The 20,311-nt window shown below is 41.9% G+C and overlaps 2 protein-coding genes, 1 long non-coding RNA gene and 1 pseudogene across 3 annotated transcripts; 3 read left to right on the top strand and 1 right to left on the bottom strand.

The window, feature by feature from the left end:
• Window positions 1–6,322: 6,322 nt before the first annotated feature.
• Window positions 6,323–9,880, top strand: LOC115686121 (metal-nicotianamine transporter YSL3-like). The gene is made up of 8 exons (XM_056304215.1): window positions 6,323–6,624; window positions 6,743–7,145; window positions 7,266–7,438; window positions 7,682–7,779; window positions 7,878–8,012; window positions 8,099–8,288; window positions 8,378–8,492; window positions 8,618–9,880. The coding sequence occupies exons 2-8, from the start codon at window positions 6,776–6,778 to the stop codon at window positions 9,544–9,546; spliced, it is 2,010 nt and encodes a 669-aa protein (XP_056160190.1). The 5' UTR covers window positions 6,323–6,624; window positions 6,743–6,775; the 3' UTR covers window positions 9,547–9,880.
• A 1,413-nt stretch (window positions 9,881–11,293) lies between these two features.
• LOC115686125 (probable 6-phosphogluconolactonase 4, chloroplastic) lies at window positions 11,294–13,337 on the bottom strand. The gene is made up of 3 exons (XM_030611319.2): window positions 12,806–13,337; window positions 12,371–12,506; window positions 11,294–11,960 (listed from the first exon to the last, which is right to left on the bottom strand). Exons 1-3 carry the CDS (start codon window positions 12,985–12,987, stop codon window positions 11,496–11,498), a joined length of 783 nt encoding a protein of 260 aa, XP_030467179.1. The 5' UTR covers window positions 12,988–13,337; the 3' UTR covers window positions 11,294–11,495.
• Window positions 13,338–15,922: 2,585 nt separating this feature from the next.
• Window positions 15,923–16,840, top strand: LOC115686127 (uncharacterized). Its single transcript, XR_008814749.1, has 2 exons — window positions 15,923–16,292; window positions 16,391–16,840. It is a non-coding gene; the product is annotated as an uncharacterized LOC115686127 (long non-coding RNA).
• Window positions 16,841–17,774: 934 nt separating this feature from the next.
• LOC115686128 (uncharacterized) lies at window positions 17,775–20,059 on the top strand (annotated as a pseudogene).
• Window positions 20,060–20,311: the final 252 nt, after the last annotated feature.

Below are 20,311 nucleotides of genomic sequence, written 5' to 3'. Positions count from 1 at the left end.
CTTATGAATACGTTATAGGCTTAGTATAAGCACCCTCAACTCACTCTCGGGACTAATAAACTCTCTTCAATTAGTACCCGAATCTACGACGCCTCGTCTAGGCCTCGAGGACATGAAAAATTACACCAAGCAATGTGCGGGCCATCGTGGGTCTTAGTCTCCCTTGAGGCCTGGATCCCGTTACCCTATTCCATTCTCATTCTTGAAGCGATGCGATGCAAAGAACGAACAGAGACAAATTTAAGCAAAATGCCGAGCTCCATCGAGTTGGTTAACACTCAGACATCAAAAAACGCCTCAAGAGTCATGGTGACGCGTTTCAGACCCAACAAAGACAACTTCTTTTTCACGGCCATCCTTTCAATAGCTCTTCTGCTAATACTTTATTCCTCGGCCGTGACGGAACATGGGATCGCCCTACCCATACGGGATGAACGGAGTGCTTTAAAAGGTTCGACCACCCAACCCCATTATTAAATTGAAAAAATACCTTTCCTAATTTGACAAGACTCGGGAGAACCACTATTTGCAAGTTCCACCATATCGAGTCCCTGATCATTATCGGAGGCATCAATGTTCATTGGATCTCATGAATCACATTGCTAGTCTAAAGTGGCCAAAATGTGTAGTCATCTGGGGGAGTATCAACTGCCAAAGATGATGTCCTTGCTGTCGGCCAATCGGGCCAGTAAGTTCATTCATGACATGGTTCTTAGTGCCATCTTTTTGTCCGACAATAATTTTGTTTTTTAATTGCATTTTCAAACATAGCAAATATTGGTGGCCACTCTTTAGTTATTCCAAGTCTGGTGACCGTCCATTTTGGTTATTTTCGCGAGTTCTCGCACGCCAATCGCACTGTAATGATGCAATGTACCTAGGACTTAGGCTATGATGAGCAGAAGCTATGTGGCATTGGCCAAATGGGAATTGGAAAATCAATGGCTTCTGGTGATTTGGTTGATGTGGTACTTTGTACTACTCAAAGGATGTCAATGCGTACTTACTGAAATCTCGCGAAGCGGGTGTGACGATCGCTCTCGTGTTACAGTACTTTCGTGTCGCGTCAAATTTCTACACCGAATTAGGTGTTCAGCAAGGCCGATAAAGGAAAAACCTGGGTAATAGAGATGACGAGTGGAAGGGGATATTTTCATTGGACAACTATTCGAGTAAGTGAGATGAACCGAATTCGTGCTGTTTGAAAGAGATCGATTGATCCATCCATCCATCCATGTTGATCAAGCAAATTAGACAGGACGATATATTCATTGGACAACTATTTGAGTAAGGGGATATTTTTATCTTTCCTTTCTCTTTGTCGCTCCCGCCGGCCTATGGTGATGGCAAGGGCTCTCCCCCAGCTCTCGCCATAAGCCTGCAGGGCATCCCAGCCCTCGCCCTCACCCTCGCCCTAGCCCTCGTTGGCCATCATAGAGTCTGGTGACTAGCAAATGGAGGTTGACGACTGGTGAAAGGAAATAAGGAAAGAAAAAAAAAAAGGAAAATAGAAGAAAAAAAGAAAAGAAATTTTTTTAAAAATTATCCACGTTAACGCTAGACGTGCCACGTGGAACAGCCCAAGTAATCTCCGGTCTAAATTGGCCGTATGGACTCAATTAGTATCAATATGAAAAGGTTTATAATTAAATTAGTCCAATTAAAAGGTTTAGGGTCAAATTGGTATCAATGTAATAGATTTATGACTTTTTGATATTTTTTCCGGGATATTTTCATTGGACAACTGTTCGATTAAGTGAGATATACCGAATTCGTACATTCAAAGGAGATCGATGGATTGATCCATCCATGTCTGATCAAGCAGACTAGACAGACGATAAAGGAACCTATACTAATTTAGCGTACGATCAAAATCGGAATCTTATGCAATCAATATCAAGCATTGTTTACGAGGGACTAGGCCTTTAGGGAATCACACAAAAAATTCACCACTCAGTAATTGCGGATGGTCCATCCACTTATAAAAGGTGGCCAGCGGTATTGAAAGAAATTCCTTCTAAAAAGTTGGCCCTTTTTTGATAAGCAATTATTAGCTTACCTCAATCATTCTGCCCCTCCGAAATTGATTAAGTTATGCAATGATAGCCTTAGAATAAGCAGGCACTCAATAGAAATCCGACACGTGATAAATAAATCGACTTGTAGATTACTCTCCATATCTCTTTTGATTCGAGCTTCGTCTGTTTCGCCAGAAATAAATGATTGGAAAAATATTTTCTTAAAAATGATCGCTTTTATCGATTACAAAAATGAATGAGCGAATATTATATTCATCGTCTAAGAAAATATTTAGATATAAATTATTGTTAATAACAAAAAAAAATTTCATTGAATTATTTTAGGTAAATGTTTTTCCAAATTAGTCTTACTCTAAATTCATACACTCTTTCCCCATATTTCTTGAATAGGGATGATACCGCTAACAACTTCAAATCGATACATCTGTAACATATTTATCCCGAATTAATTTCCGCGTCATCAAACATCTTAAATCGACACACCCGTGACAAAATCTACCCTCCGTCTACTTCCGTCCGATATTCTCGTTAAATTATAAATGTGAAAATAGGCGCGATAAACAACTAGTCCAACGTCGATTTAGACTCCATTTGTTTCGCAGAAAATAAATGATTTAGAAAAAAAATCCTAAAAATGATCGCTAAATAGTAAAAAAGATGTTTCTATCATAATTTATGTATAAATATTTTTATAGATGGCCAAATATTTTTTGTTCCTAAAATTTTATAGTTGGTATAAAAGATTTTTATAAAAAAAATATCTTTTACTATGGACAAACGCAATCTTAGGGTCTGTTTAGTAACGTTTCTATTTTTCTGTTCTTTTATTCCAGGAATAGAAAAAGAATGGAAATCCGTTTAATAATGCCAGTTAGTTTTTTTGTTTTCTGAAACAGAAAAGTGGTCAGGGAATATATTTGAAACAGAAATAAGAAGTAAAAAAAATCTACTTTTCTGTTTCTGCAACAAAAAAGAGAAACAAGATCGGCTTTCTCTCTTTTGCAAGATATTATCGTACTAAACCTTAACTCTCAAACCCTAAACTCCAAAACCTTAAACCTTAATATCCAAACCCTCAAACCCATAACACTAGAATAAAAAACCTGAAACCCTAAACCCCAAAACCCAAATCCCTAAAACCCTAAACCTTATAAACCCCAAATCCTAAATCCATAAACCCAAACCTAAAACTCGAAACACTAAACCCTAAACCCCAAAACTCTAAACCCGAAACCTTAAAACCTAAACCCTAAAATCGTAATTCCAACCATAAATCCTAAAATGCTAAATCGCAAAACCCTGAATCCTAAACCATAAACCCCAAACCCTAAACTGTAACCTTAAACCCTATAACCTAAATCCCAAAACCAAAACCCTAAACCACTAAACCCTGAATCCAAACCCTTAAACCCCAAACCTGAAACCGAAATACTAAACCCAAAACCCCAAACTCGAAACTCTAAAACCTAAATCCCAAATCCTAAAATCCAAAACCCCAAACCTTAAACCTTAAAATCGAAATCCTTAAACCCCAACCTCTAACCCAAAGTCCTAAACTCTTACTCCCTAAATTGCAATTTCCTCGACTATCACAGGATATTTGCTTTGTTTATAAAGAGTAATTTTCTTTATGATTATATTAAGGTCATCCAATTATATATCATACTATATTCTTATTTTATTTCTAGTCTAATTTTATTCTAACACGAATTGTTAAGTCACCACTGATAATTTTATAATTAAATGAAAAAATTGAGAATATAAATTCTTAGTGTCTTACCAAATGCATTTCTGTTCTTTTTTATTTCGAGAATATAAATTTTGTACAGTTATTAAACTTATTTTTGTACTTAAAAAATTATTTAAAAAATAAAATATTTCTGAATAGAAATTATTTCTTAAAACAAAAACGTCATTATATTAACTTTCTCATAACAATCATTAACACAGGCCATCTTTTGTCAGCACCACCCATTTTTTATTGCCCGAGTTGACCAGCGAATCTTTTTTTCTTTCAACGCTTATTATATTTCAATTTGATTTTTACTGACGTTTTTTCCCCTTTTTTATATTAGAAATTAACGGAAAAGTAATGCCGCCAGCCAGTCACATCGACGCGATAAAAGTATGTTAATGTAACGACGAAAAGGACTAGTTTACCCCTATCTTACAACTTAAAAGACCCTGATTACTTAAATTGAGAAATTTTGATAATTTAATTCCACAATAGATATCATTTTTATTATGATTAATATCATGAAAAATCATAAATTGATAAATTTATCTCAAATTAAATTTTTGGTCATAAAAAATCTCAAACTAATAAACATGTGACAGATTCACCATAAACGAATTTTTTTTATCATTAAAAACCCCAAACTAATACGTTTGTAATAAATTTATCATCCGTTAAATTTGATTAATATAGTGAAAAATCACAAAATGATACATATGTGATAAACAGAGGATAAAACTTCAAACTGTTACACTCGTCAATTATCACGTGTCATCCAACTCAGAAATTTGATTGGGAAAAATTTAACTGAAACTAACATAAGATAAAATTGTCACAAATTACTAATTTAGGATTTTTAGTTTGGGTGAATCTGTCTCATAAGTGTACCGATTTAGAATTTTTTCTGATATTAATCCTCTCTATTAAAAGATTGACGTATGTCGAATTTGGTGCTTTCCCTCTCTATAAATTACAAATCTAACTTAACTTACGTGATGATTAAGAAGCGACAATTGATTCATCAGATTAAGAAATTATCTCGTCAAGAATAATCTGCCATAATTAAGCAATGATGTATAGATGTGATGTGCTTTGTCAATGATATGTCGGACGTAATATGCATGAGATATGAAAGAGAATTGATCACCGTTTGCCTTAAAAGTACATCGAGACAAATCTAAATAAATGCGATCGGATTTTTTTTTTCGGTCAAAAACGGCAGTCGGATTAAAAATTGGCGTTCTTGTGTGCCTCAAATGCGGACTATTTGAGAAAAGCTTCCATACTCATGCACACTCACTTAAAATTTAGAGAGTCAACAAAAAATATTGAATTTAATAATTGAATTTTCTTTTATCGCTCCTCGCTATCCTATTTTGGTAGGAGTTAAAGAAAAAGTTCGTTGTTACGGATCTTGTTTGAATATTAAATAATGTCTTAATAAGACGTCTTAAATTTTTTATATTAGCCGGTTACAATTTTCCAAATCCAACGTGATATCACCAATTTCTTTTAAAATAAAAAATAGTGCTAAACTTAGAGAGTTAACAAAAGTATCAAATCTAATAATTGGAAAAGTCCGTCTTGTCCAATATCAAATTACACCTTAATCAAAAGTCTTAAACTTTTTTAAAATATTTGGAGAAAAAATAACTTTTTCAAATAGACGGTTGAAATTTTCCAAATCTAACGTGCTATCATCAATTTTTTTAAAAGTGCTAAGCGATGTATTAGAGGATAACGTGTGACTCGATTAACATATATTAAATGATTTTAAAAAATGAATACTTTTGTCTCGAGGCATGAGTTCAAATAAATAAATAAATAAATAGTAGGACGAAAAGTAAACTATTTATTAAAAAAGACAAAAAGGACACGAGCTCGTTTTCATAGACGAAAAGTAAAATATTTATCAAAAAAATAAAAAAGAAAATCCGAGTTGCGATAGGAGGTTATCTTCGTCCACTTTTGATCAAACAAGAAGACCGCACTCCCCTCAAGCTTCGTATAAAAATCGGAACTTTGCAACGTCTTCTTCCCCATCTGTCTCTGTCTTGATGTTGGCTTCCTTGTGTGGGTCTGCTTGACTTCAAAAGGTTCACACCTTTGTTCTTCGATTCCCATGCGTCATCCTCGTAGCCCCCACGTTCGGGGATAAAAAGTGGTCACACTTTGAAGGGAAGAAGACAAAAGAGGGAGGGACAAGGGAGAGATGGGTGTTTCTTTTAACGCTTTGCCTTCGCGAGTGACGATGACAATCGCCAATTCTATCCACTGCCCACTTCTCGTTTCCCTTTGAGCTCGATGGAGAAGAAGAAGGTTAGTGGGGGTCGGAGGAGTGTTTTGAGTCAACGCAAAGGATCGGCAATCACAGCCCGACATGTGTTTGACACATGTGGAAAGTGAAGCTCTATATGGGAAATTTGGCTTGCGTACTGCAAAACGCTTGCTCGTACTTATTTGCAGTACAAATTTTCAGACGCTTCCCCGATTTTCTCCCATTTTCGGGCTTCAACTGTCAATTATATGTCCTTTTCGATTTGATATAAATTGTGGGTTCTTGCGCTTCGTTGTGCTGTGCGGCGTGTGGGCATGCAATTGAGGCGAGTGATTTTGTTTTCAGCGCTGCAGTCAATGCTCTGCTTCGTGGGGGATTCTCAATGAAGCATTCAATGTTCTGATTTGGGTATTGAATAGAGAGTCAAACCCAGGAGCAGCCCTTTTGCTCTAGATATTCAAAGCGGGGTCAGGTGAAGCTGGGAAAGCGATTTGGGTTCTTGACAGTGCTGGTTAGGCCCAGGAGAGATCTCATCTTCTGTGGCTGAATTCCTCGAGAAGAAGAAAACTGAGGTGAGCTTGCTGACCTTTCAAATTTCATGAGCTGGTGCTGTATGCGTATGGATACACCTGTACATTCTATTGGCATATCGAGATTTGATCCGGTTTTTCTTTTCCTTTTATAAATTAGATAAAAACCGGACCTTTCGACGTTTTCAATCGAATGATGGGGAGCATGAACATTGAGGAAGTGAGAGCGGAGGAGAAATTCGATAGGAGCGACATGCAAGAGGTGCATAACGAGCCCGATGACGTGAAAAGAATCGCGCCGTGGTCGAAACAGATCACGGTCAGGGGAATTGTCGCTAGTGTAGCCATAGGAATCATTTACAGCGTGATAGTGATGAAGCTCAACCTCACCACGGGTCTAGTTCCGAACCTTAATGTCTCGGCTGCGCTCCTCGCCTATGTGTTCATCCGGACTTGGACTAAGCTGCTGCACAAGGCCAGAATCGTGACGACCCCGTTCACGCGGCAGGAGAATACTATCATTCAAACCTGCGCGGTCGCTTGTTATGGCATTGCCTTTGGAGGTGGAACTTCTTTTCCTGCTGATATCCGTGCATTTTGATCTTTATAACTGTAGATAATTCAGGGCACTGAATAATATTCCTGAATGATTAAAATTCCTCGTTCATATTTTCCTCGTACAGGTGGTTTCGGTTCTTATCTGCTGGGTTTAAACAGGAAAACATACGTGCAGGCCGGTGTGGATACCCCTGGGAATAGTCCCGAGGGCATTAAGGAACCCGGCATTGGTTGGATGACCGGCTTCCTCTTTCTGACTAGCTTTGTGGGGATTTTTGCATTGGTTCCTCTGAGAAAGGTAACTCTTTTATGACATTGTGTTTGACGACATGGCCATGCTACTCGACGTATGCAAAACTGTACAAACAAATCCATGTTACTCTTCCTTTAGTTCTCTGTACCGCCTGTGCGTTGGAGTGAACTTTTACTGGATGTTCCCCAAATTTATCTGTGCTAGGTGCTAACAGGTTTTCCGGATTACCGGAACTGTTGAGATTACTCAATTACCAAACAATACGTTAAATATGTTTTTGTGTGACAGATAATGATAATTGACTACAAGCTAACTTATCCTAGTGGAACTGCGACCGCCGTCCTCATAAATGGGTTCCATACACCTAAAGGAGACGAGATGGCCAAGTATGCATACAACCTTCCAAGCTTCACCTTTCAATTTTGTGGCTCTAAATCTGCACGATTTATGGAGCGAGGAAGCTTAAACAAGTTTTGTCGTGCAGGAAACAGGTCCATGGTTTCGCGAAATTTTTCTCGTTGAGTTTCCTCTGGGGGTTCTTTCAGTGGTTTTATTCAGGTGGAACCAGCTGTGGATTTTCCCAATTTCCAACATTCGGGTTGAAAGCTTTGCAAAACTCGTGCGTGCTCTAACACTTGGTTTTTTCCCTCCTTATTGCCGCCTCTTGAGTCATCGTGACCCAACGGACGATATACTGTTTCGCAGATTTTACTTTGACTTCAGTATGACATACGTTGGGGCGGGAATGATCTGTCCGCATCTAGTGAACTTGTCCTTACTTCTCGGCGCTGTTCTCTCTTGGGGAATAATGTGGCCGCTCATAGGTAGGCTTAAAGGTGAGTGGTACCCTAGTACGTTGAAGGAGAGCAGCATGAAGAGTTTAAGTGGCTACAAGGTAAGGATTAAAGCCTCAAACCATCTCGTTAAGCCATGCCATGGATATTCCATTAAGCGGTAATCTTGTTTCTTGATGTGCTTGTGCAGGTCTTTATTTCTATTTCTCTAATTCTTGGAGACGGGCTCTACAATTTCCTCAAAATACTGTATTTTACTGCTCAAAACATCTACGCCAGAATGAACAAGAAGAACAGTAAAACATGTAAGCAAAGCAATGCAATGCCTTGTGTTCATTTTCTTAATTGGCATTTATGCAATGTTTTGTACTTGCTTGAGGAACACCCACATAACATGGCTGACCCAATTTTACTTTTTTGTTCTTTTTAGTTCCTGAGAATGAAAACCAGGCTCTTGATGATCTTCAGCGTGATGAAGTTTTCTTAAGAGAGAGCATTCCCCTAAAGGTGGCTTTGTTCGGGTACATTATCTTCTCCATCATCTCCGTCATCGTGATCCCTCTCATCTTCCCTGAGCTGAAGTGGTATTACGTGGTCGTTGCGTATATTCTCGCACCGGCCCTTAGCTTTTGCAATGCGTATGGCGCGGGTCTTACTGACATGAATATGGCCTACAATTATGGAAAAGTGGCGCTCTTTGTGCTCGCTGCCATGACAGGGAAGGATTCCGGTGTAGTTGCCGGGCTCGTGGGGTGTGGCGTAATTAAGTCGATGGTGTCCATCTCTTCCGATTTGATGCACGACTTCAAGACCGGTCATCTAACCTTCACTTCTCCACGATCGATGCTTCTCAGCCAGGCAATCGGCACAGCTATAGGCTGCGTAGTCGGTCCCCTTACATTCATTCTGTTCTACAAGGCTTTTGATATCGGGGATCCAAACGGAGAATATAAAGCTCCTTATGCCCTCATTTACCGGAACATGGCGATTTTGGGCGTTGAAGGCTTCTCCGCCCTTCCACGCCACTGCTTGCAGCTGTGTTATGGCTTCTTTGGCTTTGCCGTGGTGGCCAACTTGGCAAAAGACCGTTTGCCAGAAAACATTGGGAAATGGGTGCCCCTCCCCATGGCCATGGCCGTGCCTTTCCTCGTTGGGGCCAACTTTGCAATCGACATGTGCGTGGGGAGTCTGATCGTTTTCGTGTGGCACAAGCTGAACAGCAACAAAGCGGCACTTATGGTTCCCGCAGTGGCTTCTGGTCTGATATGTGGCGATGGACTGTGGATTCTTCCTTCGGCGATCCTTGCTCTGGCCAAAATTCATCCTCCAATATGCATGAACTTTTTGAAGGGAGAGTAGATTTCAGATCGAAGGGTCAGAAAGTTAAGTTTCGTTTTTCTTAGTAAAGCTTATGGCAGAGTCAGATCTAGTATGGCAAGTTTTCGAGCACATAAGGTAGAAAACAGAATAGCCGATGATACAGATTACTAGATGATAAAGCAAATAGAGAATGTATCAGCATCCTGATGAATAAGATTGAGATAATTGCTAGAAGTCCTTGACACTATATTATGTGTATATATAGAGCACCAAAGTGCAATTTGCATTAGAGTCGCAATTCCCGATGAGTCATATAAGCAATGGATGGTGTTGTTGGCCCATAATGATTTCATTAAAGGGTTTTTCATTTGCAGTTTTTATTCTCTGCAAGATTCATTCATGTTGGCCTTCTCACTAAAAATTCAGAGGTGACCTCATTATATGAAAAAGGAGGATCTCATGATGCCAAAATAACACGGGAAAAGAAAAGGAAGTTGCCGGCCGACCGGTAGCTACAGAAGGCTAATCATCATAAATTTTCAAAGATAACACGCAATGTTCAAACCTTGGCTCAATAGTTCCTATTCAGGGATTTCAGTAGCAAGTAGCAACCAAGCAGAGCCTCCATCACGTTTGTTCTTCTTTCTGTGTACGATCGAATGCAGCGCCTAAAGAAACCCAGTAAATCGTTTCTGATATGCCTGCTACTTTTAGAAGTCACGAAGAGCTGAAGCTGAACAAAAAATTGCTCACATTGGAGAAACTCCATGGAGTTGAGTTCTCTGAGAATAGAACTGGAACTAGATTTTCGTTACTTGTGCTAGAGGGTGGATGTCGTTTAATAAAGTATTTCCTCTTGCCTGCTCTGAGGTTATCATCGATGGAAGAACTAAGAAAAAACACACAATACTAGTCAGAGTAGGAAATATTTGACATACCAAACTCTATTAGAAAGATCAAATGAGGTTATGGCTAACAATGGTTAGTGAACCTAAATTTGCATACTTGAGATGCAGGTGTATCACGCAACACTGTTCTTGGAATACCATCCTGGAGGGGATGAAATTTTGATCTCCTTGACTAGTTAGTTTGTGCTGTAGACAACTGATCTGTAGTCCTGAATTCAGATTCTTGCCATCAGAGAAATGGAGAGAAAACGAAAGAGATGATTAAAATCTTCATGCTCTGGACAAGATTGCTATACTTGCTGTCGTGATCTCATTCTCTCTCGATTTTTGCCGGAAGAGATGAAACTGGCGATTTCAAAGAGGTGGGTCGCGGTGATATTGGGAGAGAGATGATGAGAAAATACTATATAGTTGAGATCGATGCCTCGGCCGTCCCACAAAAGCGGACAAATGTTCCGCCATGGGCAACCTTTTTCCAATCCTGATAGGGCCCTGGAGTTCCGATTGATATGTTGCAGTTTCTCGTACCTTCGTTTATCCTAGCGTTAGCTTTCGCAGTCCTGACTGTGAAAAAATACTTCATAGTTTGAGGGTCGGCCAATATATCTGAGGATAAAAGCAGGGTGGTTATTGCCAACTACTGACTAACTGGATGGTGATCCCTGTACGAGGAGAGAGTCCCCAGATAGTGCAATAGTACTCTCCTCTTTAACATCGACAATTTCTAACATTAACTTAAGCCTTTGGTTTATGTTAAAATTTCAAATTTTTGGTTTGATTCTTTAGTGTTCATCTGTCTCTGTTAGTTGGATCTCCAGATTTTCAAGTCCACAATACTCACGCCGGATCACAGCCTGCGCATTCTCCATGCAATGAAGTTGCAACGACAGGCCTAAAATAGCATCACTCAGACATGCATATCCCTATGAGAGTCCACAAGGGCAAATGTTAAAAGCACAGACTTATTCCACAACTCAACCAGCTACTTGGAATGCATCAGCACATGAATACAGCTACTTTGCTGATGAAACCAAGCAACTTACAAGCATTAGACACAGATCACAACAAACACGTCAATCTCTAAAGTTTAGAAGCCGCATCCTTGTCCAGAAACCAAGTTAACTCCCCCTCGGGTGACACCATTTGCGCGGGTAACTTTTTAGCATCCCCACTGCTCCCTAGTGCAGTGTGCACGGCATCCACTTCGCCGGTCCCAGCAACCACGAGAGCGATGTACTCCGATGAATTGATCACTGGGAAAGTGAGAGTGATGCGTTCCGGAGGTGGTTTCGGCGAGTCCTTGATGAAGGTGACCCACCTCTCTTTCTCATTGAGGAGAGGATGCCCCGGGAACAGAGATGCCACGTGACCATCGGGTCCCATGCCAAGCAGCATCAGATCAAACTTCGGGAACTTGCTAGCAGCCGATGGAGCTAATACACCGCTCTCGACTAAGTACCTTATACAGGCCTCATAATCGTCTGCTGCACCCTCAGCTGACAGCGTATCGTTAATGGCATAAACATTTTCAGGAACAACCGGTACCTGAGGGAAGCACAGGTGACGAAATTGCTTCATTAAAATCGAGCAAACATTTCATCTTTGTAAGGAGAAACCTATCCTCAGATCGAAGCACCAAGATTCGGGTCGTATCTAAATCAAGCTAAAAATCACCAGCTTGTTCATATCTAAAAACTGCTCATGATGCATCTTTCACATTGCTAGAAATCCGAACAGCTAATGACTGTCCTATTTTCTCTTGAATGAGCATTCGTCCTTATGAGCGATGGCGGAACCTTTCTGGATCGGAGCAATTTATTCTTCTCAAGGTTCATCGTGGTGAATCAGATCAACTCTAACAATTATGTCAACATGCAATGATCTGCTAATAGATGCCTCAAGATATGAAGTCAGAATGCATTGTTCCTTGCATAGTCAAAGTTAGGGCATTTTACCTTGGAGAGCAAACCATCACAGGCGAGCTTGTAGTTACTGTCAGGATGAGTCTTAGGAACCACCCTTTCGTCCAACCAAAAGACATGCCATTTCGACCACTCGACCGATTCGACGTACGGCGGCTCCGCCAGTTTCCTGAAAAATTCCGGGCATCGAGCATTCCCAATAATTCGAAACAAATCACAGAAATCATATTCAAACTACCCTTATACACACTTCATCACCAAATAAATTGGACATGACACTAAAGCACGCTAGAGCTCCTGCTGATCTTCAGATCAGCTTGCATAATCTACAGTCTATTAATTTCAGCGCTAAGACGACAAGCATACTGTAACTGGGCTGTGAAGCTTTGTAACTATAAGCGCGCATTTGCTGATGCATTTTAAAATTGGAAGATCCATGAACTTCATCTAGGAAGATGGAGAGCGTACCTGAGGAGGTCGATGAGATAGCCGCCGGAGAGAACGACGGTGAAGAGCCCCCTCTCCCGGACGAACTTACCGGAGAGATCGGCGACGTACTTGGCGAGGGCCGCCGCAAGTTCCTCCTCCGAACCCAACACCTCCACCTTCCTCTTCGACGACGACGCCGGCGCCGGCACGGTCTCGGCCATTGGAATTTCTCACTTCCTGGGGTGGTTCGCCGGAACAAGGTAGTGGAGGAGAGTTGGTCCTGAAGGATTGAAGGTTCGATGGAGGTTAAAAGAGTTGGCGATGCTCGGGAAAGGGACTAGGCGTGGCGCAACACTTCCTAGTGGACGGTACACGGACGTGCAAAAGAAGACATTGACGGATGCCCTTCTCCCTCCTCACGATAAGAGCATCTCTCTTTGCTTTGGTCGATTCATGTCGGGTAAAAATCATTGACGAGTGGAATTTCAATCGTTCGTTTGCGCTCCTTGGAATCGGAGAACCGTATCCCTTATCTAACAGAAGGTGAAGAATGAATGAAGATTGTGATATTTTGCCCGGATCACTTTGATTCAAGCCATATATAGCATGAGATCTGAGCAGCCTTGTATGCAACCGCGAGTAGGGATGATTGGTTTCATGGTGAGTTAATTTCTACCCTAGAACTAAGAACCGAATTAAAATGGTCAGTTCTCAATTTGTGAAACTGGGAAACGGTCCATTTGGTCTTGAAATCGGATCAGACCGGTCCGAACTGGGTGGGTCCAGGAACCGGTGTGATTTCTTTCTTCTCTTTTTTTTTTTTCCTATTCCTTGGTAGGGAATGGAACAATGGAATCGGACAAGGGATTGGAAAAAAAGAACGTGATTTTCGAACTCTTGGCGGGAATGGAACACTCTTGGAGACTGGAGAGTGAACGTGTGTCTATGAATGTTGTTTTTGTTTTTGTTTTCCTTTAGTCTTTTGGTAATAAGGAGAAAAAACTATCGGTCTGATTTGAATGGTACTGTCCACCTGAAATCGGGAATCGAACCGATTATCACCGGTTCCAAATTTTAGGAATTGAGAATCGAACCGGTTCCTACAGGAACTTGTTATATTTATAATGTGATCCCACATTTAGGGATATAGTTTTTGAAATAAAAACTTATTCATTGGGTTTGATCCACGTTTTCTCTTTTGAGTGACGGTTATCCACATACGGTTTTTCCACGCTTCGTATCCCTTCGGTGACAACCGCCCTCTTCGGTAGCCGCCTTGATGGGAAGCGATTTATAAAGACGAACGTTCATTCCATAAGGGCAGACACAAGGTCTAACGCAAACCCTCTCATTCGGTAATACATCATCAGTACGCGAGGGGATTGGGTTAGTAGAGTGCGCCCGTAATCGCTTCGAATTGACGTCGAACTACCGTGGATTTCCGACGAACGTAAAGTTGAACAATGGCTGGAGGTCAGTTTATTTTGATCCTGTTTTCCGCATTTGATTCTAATTGTGCCTAAAATTTGTTCTTCTATGCATGATTAGAATCCTTCAGTTTTAGTCTAACAGAACTACCCAAAACCGGTCGGTTCCCGGTTGGTTCCCGTGCTCACCCTTAACCACGAGACCTTGCTCTGCTGTACCTGTATTGGATAAAGTGACAATTACTAAATCTGGTTTAGACCCACCCACATTTGCCTAAGTTTGGTTTTTATAACCTGGTCGTCCGTTGTTCAACTGATTACAAAACCATGGATAAGACTTTAAAAGTGGAAATTGATCGAACGATCAACGTGTTCTCCGTGGTCAGATGCCAGAACCGAGACGATATTCGTTCTTTGCTGCGATTTTATCGAAGAGAGCTCGGAGTGAGATGCCGAGACGTGGCCTTGAAGAAGGTCCTGTTGGTGGCTGGGATCTGCCTTTGGCTGGTTATTCCAAAATTGGAATGGCAAATCGATCGAGAAGATCAAGTTGTTGAAGATTATAGCTGGGGAATCTCTGTGACTTTTGATCTGTAGTTTTCTTTGCTGGGCCAGTTTTAGAACGGCGGAATTGGGCTTTTGGGCTGTTATTGTTGTTTGGACTTTTGGGCTTGTAACGAGACTTAGTATTTATCCAATGAAGTTCAATCGAGCCCAATCCAAGGCCCAAATTCCACCACAGCTTTGGGGGAACTTCGGGATCTCGTAACCAAACAGCACCTTACTCCGGCGCCGGAATACGGAGCCTCCGCAACCAAACACCGGCCGTGAGTAACAGAAACCCTCCCCCCGAGCATTCTCTTCCGCCGCAGGACGGCGGCGCTATATCTGCGGGCGGCGGAGGAGGCGGCGGCGCGACGTGAGGGAAGATGCAGATCTTCGTGAAAACCCTGACCGGCAAGACCATCACGCTCGAGGTCCAGTCCAGCGACACCATCGACAGCGTCAAGGCCAAGATCCAGGACAAGGAAGCCACCGCCGCTCCGGCTCGGCTCAGGTCAGCTCGTCCTCGCCCTTTCCCTCTCGCATGGAGTGGAGGCGATCGGACTTGGAACTTTGCTCTTTTCTTTCATTCGATGTGTTTTTAGGTGATGCGCGTGCGTGAATGTGATCAGGAATTCCGCCGGACCAGCAGAGGCTGATCTTCGCCGGGAAGCAGCTCGAGGACGGCCGCACGCTCGCTGATTACAATATCCAGAAAGGTTAGCTTCTATACCGTGATTCGGATGAAGATGAGATGTTGGAGTTGATTTCCGTGTTCTTTTGGTCCGTAAGAAGTCCGGGGATCATGGATTGCTCTTGAATTCAGCGAGTTTCGATATTGGTTGCGTGATCAATTGCGCGCTATTCGTATCGACGTTCTACGATCGTAGGCAGGTAGGTAGTGAGCCCTGACATAAGAGTTACGTTTGAGTTGATTGCGTGATTGTTTCGGATCAGTTGGTCATTGCATCTGCGGGAATTCATACTTGCGGACGCGGCGATAGTCGAAGGTGAGTTGTTCCTGGTAACTGAGGACCTGTTAAAGCTGGAGGAAACAGTCGAATGAGAATTGAATTGTGAAAGTCGATAGTGTTGATCAGGTCTCGTGATCTAGGCTGTTGAGCATAGGCAACAAATGTCGTAGTGATGATCAGTGGAGAGTGAGTTGGCGACGACAGGAGTTTAAATGATATCAAGATAGTACACCAGCATAGTGCAAGTGTAGACCCCGGAGCTAGTGCATCAGCATGACTGCGAGCGTGTCTAGATGCAGAGAGGTAATGCTGCAAGAGTTACATCTTTAGGCTCGTGCTCGAGCAGGTGTGGTTCGATATCTCCAATTGTAAAACTTTTACCGTTGCCGGGTTTATCGATTGGATCTCAACTTTAGGGCTTCCGTCGTATCTTCTGAGATTGTACTTTGGTTCACCGGGTATCTACGGGAATTTTGCGGAATCGACTTTGCACTTGGTGCTGAGGCTTCGTGGTGGCATCATAGAGCCGTCCTTGATGGCATTGGCTAGGAAGTACAACCAGGACAAAATGGTATGCCGCGAGTGAGTGCAAATGTCGGTAATTTCGTATTGATACACGGCTTTGCACATGTTGTTTGTATGTCTCCCGTCGTGATTCCGAAGCGGAATCTGATGTGCAGATGCTATGCGTGCCCGCACCCTCGTGCGGTCAACTGCAGGAAAAAGAAGTGTGGGTCACAGCAATCAGGTAGACGACTGCTCGATCTACCTTCTTGAGCTGTGGATATTGCTTTCTGTAGAGACCAGAGACGCATAATCTATCGTTCTGTTCTGCAGCTGAGGCCGAAGTAGAAGATCAAGTAGATTGCCGACCAGCCGCCGAATGGGTGGCAAATGTTTCCGAGAGATGGTACGCTAGAAAGTTTAGATAGATCTACAGCTACCGAGATTCGGACATTATGTTGTCTCGAGAGGATTGTGGTGCACATGGTATAGTGGTTTTTGATATGACATGACCTTGAGCAAGTTTTCGGGTTATGATATGATCTTTCTGTTTCTGATTTGGCTAATATCATCTCATTAGTAGTGAGCGGTCTTCTTCTGGTCCATGCTCGTTCCAGTTTCACCAACCCCTTTAGAACTACTGCATTGGGGTTTTACTGGAGAAGCTTTTGCTTCGGTTTTACTTCGGGAGGCTTTTGCTTCATTGCCATCTTTGACTATTTGGAGCCAAGCTCCTGTAGTTTGCTCCATCACCATTTGCTTTTTTAATGGCAACCGCAGCTCCTCTTTGCCTCAGCGTAAAATCACCAGCTCCAGTGTGGTTTCTTCGATTTCGGAAGCCGAAGAAGCTTAAAGCTTGAAATCTTCTCCGAACGGAATTGCCCCGCGAAAGGGCTCTCGAAATGGTTCCGACACCCAGTCTTTTGCCGTGTTCGTTTGTCGGGGGTCGAACTCGCGACCTCCTAATTTACCGGCCCCCGACCTCCATCTCATACGTGACTATAGTCCAACCGCCTAAAGATCAAAGCCCGGAGAAAAACTACACAAAATCTAAAGCACCGACATGAAAAATCTTGGCTTGGGGTCAAATCTAAATTTCTAAAGGCTGAACCGTTGCCCACGAGACCTGAAATGATAGGACACCCAACAGCACTCCTCTTTGTTGATTTTCTCTTTTGCACTTTGCCCCGTCTACTTTCCTGGAAATCGTCGAGAAAAAAGCCATCGGGGAAGATTTGCCGGTTTCACACCAAAGATTAGTAAGATCTTGGCAATGGAATTCCAGGTCCACGTGCCCCCCCACGACCGCATCATGAATGTCATGTCATGTCATGCATGCATGCATGCATGGTGTTCATATTCAATCCAGTCCTGAATCTCACCAATGATGGCCTCCAGATCCGACGGCAGGATTTCACTCGGCCATGATCATGCGCAAAATTAGACAGGCATGCATGCATGCATCCAATCCCCCCCAAATGTAATTATTGAGACAATGATCCTCACCCACCATTAACCCTACAGCTGGGTTCCAGAGAAGACCACGACCCTGGGCCCCACCCCCTACCTCTCTCTCTCTCTCTCTCTCTCTTTGTCACCACCATCATCATCATGGTCATCGTCATCATTCACCGCATTCACATTCATGATAAGCAGAGACAAACATCTCATTTCATTCACTCATTCAATTCAACGAAAAAGTAAAAGGATGGGAAAGACCAGAGAGAGAGAGGGAGAGCAGGAGACTAGAAAACAGAGATCACGCACACTCACACTCAAGCGCACAGCTAATCATCAGAGAGAGAGAGAGAGAGAGAGAGAGAGAGAGAGAGAGAGAGAGAGATGATGATGATGAAGGTGAAGAAGAAGAAGGAGAAATGGGAAGCTTGGGTTTTGTGGGGAATGTTGTCTGGTTCAAGGCTTCAAGTTCTTGAGTGACTACCAATCAAAGATTCACAATCTTGGAGGGTTTATTCCAATGTCCTCGGACCAGGCTTCATTCCCCTCAATTCTTGCTTCCACTTAGATTCCAGATAATGATTGATGAATCCCTCTCAAGAGCAGAGCACACCATAGCACCCTCAAGCGTCCTCTGAATCGAATCAAAAAGTCACGAAGATCCCAAGGTAGCTTTCCTTTGTCTCTCTCTCTCTCTCTCTCTCTCTCTCTCTCTCTCTCTCTCTCTCTCTCTCTCTCTCTATCTTCTTTGAGCTTTTCATGAGCTGTTCTCGTTATTGTGGGAGTTTCCTGTGTTCTGTGAGAGATATGCAATAGTCGATTTTATTTTTGTTTATCAGCTCGTAATTGCATTTGCATGGGATGAAGAGGGTCTCCGTGTGTCGCCAGATTGGTGTAATGATGTGAAGCTTTGACTGTCGCTAAGCTATGTCATGCTATGCCCCCATGTTCTGTCTGACACCCTCAGACCAACCGCATAAAAAAAAAACACTCTTTCCATCATTAGTCTCTCATTACCTCCCCTTCATCTTCCATCTTTTCAACATTGTCATCATTCATTTCCTCTCTGTCTGCCCAGTCTCGCTGCTTCACTTTGCATGGATCTAGATCCAACCGTATTATCATCTTGCTCTGTCTGTTACAACTTCAGGCCCTCTCCAACCCATCTTCCAATTCTTTTGTTCTTTTTTACTTCTTTTTTTGGTGATCATATACCCCCAAAATTTTGTATGAATCGAGCCTTAATGATGAACCTGCTCCCTCGTTTTAGGGTTGAGTATTGCTGAGGTGAGAAGGAAGTATCAAATTCTGGAAATGAAAATGGATCATCGCTTGAACCATCCCTTTTTTCTTTTGCTTGAATTAGACCATATGTATTCCAACTTTACCAAATGTCTAACGCGCCATAAATTTCCACCTAATCTCTTATAAAAAAAATTGAACTTTTATCATCAGTCATGACATCCAGCTGCACCGACTACTTCAAGAGGCAGCATTATGGATGTAAACAAATAATAATAATTTTCACTCTAAGGGCTGATTTCATGAATCTCTTTCAAGATAAGGGGTCCCTCTGTCTTTTCCTTTTAGACATTTGGTCACTGAAATATCACTTCTTTAGATCAATAAAACAGGGAGCTTTCAAGTTCGTGCTTTTAGCTCAAGTTTTGCAGTAGAGATCTTGTGTACCACTGGGTCGAGGATATGAAGGAAAGCTCCTGATTGGCTTCTAGGATGATAGAGTAGGAAATAAATGAACTAAATCACATGTATCAAACATGGAAGGTTGTTGCCGATTACACATGTGAATGTAGATCCAACCGAGGAGATCTTTGATGAATATTGAAACTCCGCTTTAAAGAGGGCTTAAGTGAAAGCATATATTACTAGAGTTGCCGACCGATGAGTAAATCCCTTACCGTGTCATACTAATGCCAAAGGACAGAACCATGAGGTTCCAATGGGATTGGCCAAGGCTGACTATAGCTCCTGTAGTTTAGGTCGTGTCGTCCCATATTGGGACCAAAAACATGGTGATAATCGTTGAGTGTCATTCTTGTTCTAACATCGTGAGATTTCTATATATCTGTTGATTTTGCATTTTCAGTAATTAAGTGCGTAATTGATCACCTGCAAATTGTGAGGAATGAATCAGCCGTGTATATGAAGAATATTTTTTTTTACTGTAATGCTATTTCACAGATGATACGTGTTTGACCACAATAAGGTGAGTAAAACTGTTGAAAGCAACTTCAACGATGTACTTATCTTTGATTGGCGTCCTTCAACTTCAATCTGTACAGATTTTTGTCAGCTTAGGGGAAGTTCTTTATTGTGTTGTCCCGAAATTTTCATGCTCAAATACCATCTTTTCAGTCTTCCATTTTCATGCCGAGTACAGAAGATTGTCGGTATAAGGTAGTGTAATCTAGGTATTACAATAAGAAAAACACTCGGTGGCAGATATTAAACTCAGCAGTCTAACAAAAGACAAGTGCGAATGGACACATAACATAGTGAATGGATGGTGAATGGTGGTGGTTTGGTACGCAAAACGAGGAAAAAGAATGCTAAACGACGAAAGGAACACGCTGTCCTGTCCGTCCTTTCATCTCATTTGTGCATGGTGATAACATTTC

Source organism: Syzygium oleosum, unplaced genomic scaffold (genome assembly GCF_021117445.2).
Source record: "Syzygium oleosum isolate NSW1041296 unplaced genomic scaffold, Sole_v2.1 Sole_v2.31, whole genome shotgun sequence".
NCBI classification, from domain to species: Eukaryota; Viridiplantae; Streptophyta; class Magnoliopsida; order Myrtales; family Myrtaceae; genus Syzygium; species Syzygium oleosum.
Note: the sequence above shows the minus strand (reverse complement) of the source record. Positions and strands in the feature narration are given on the sequence as shown.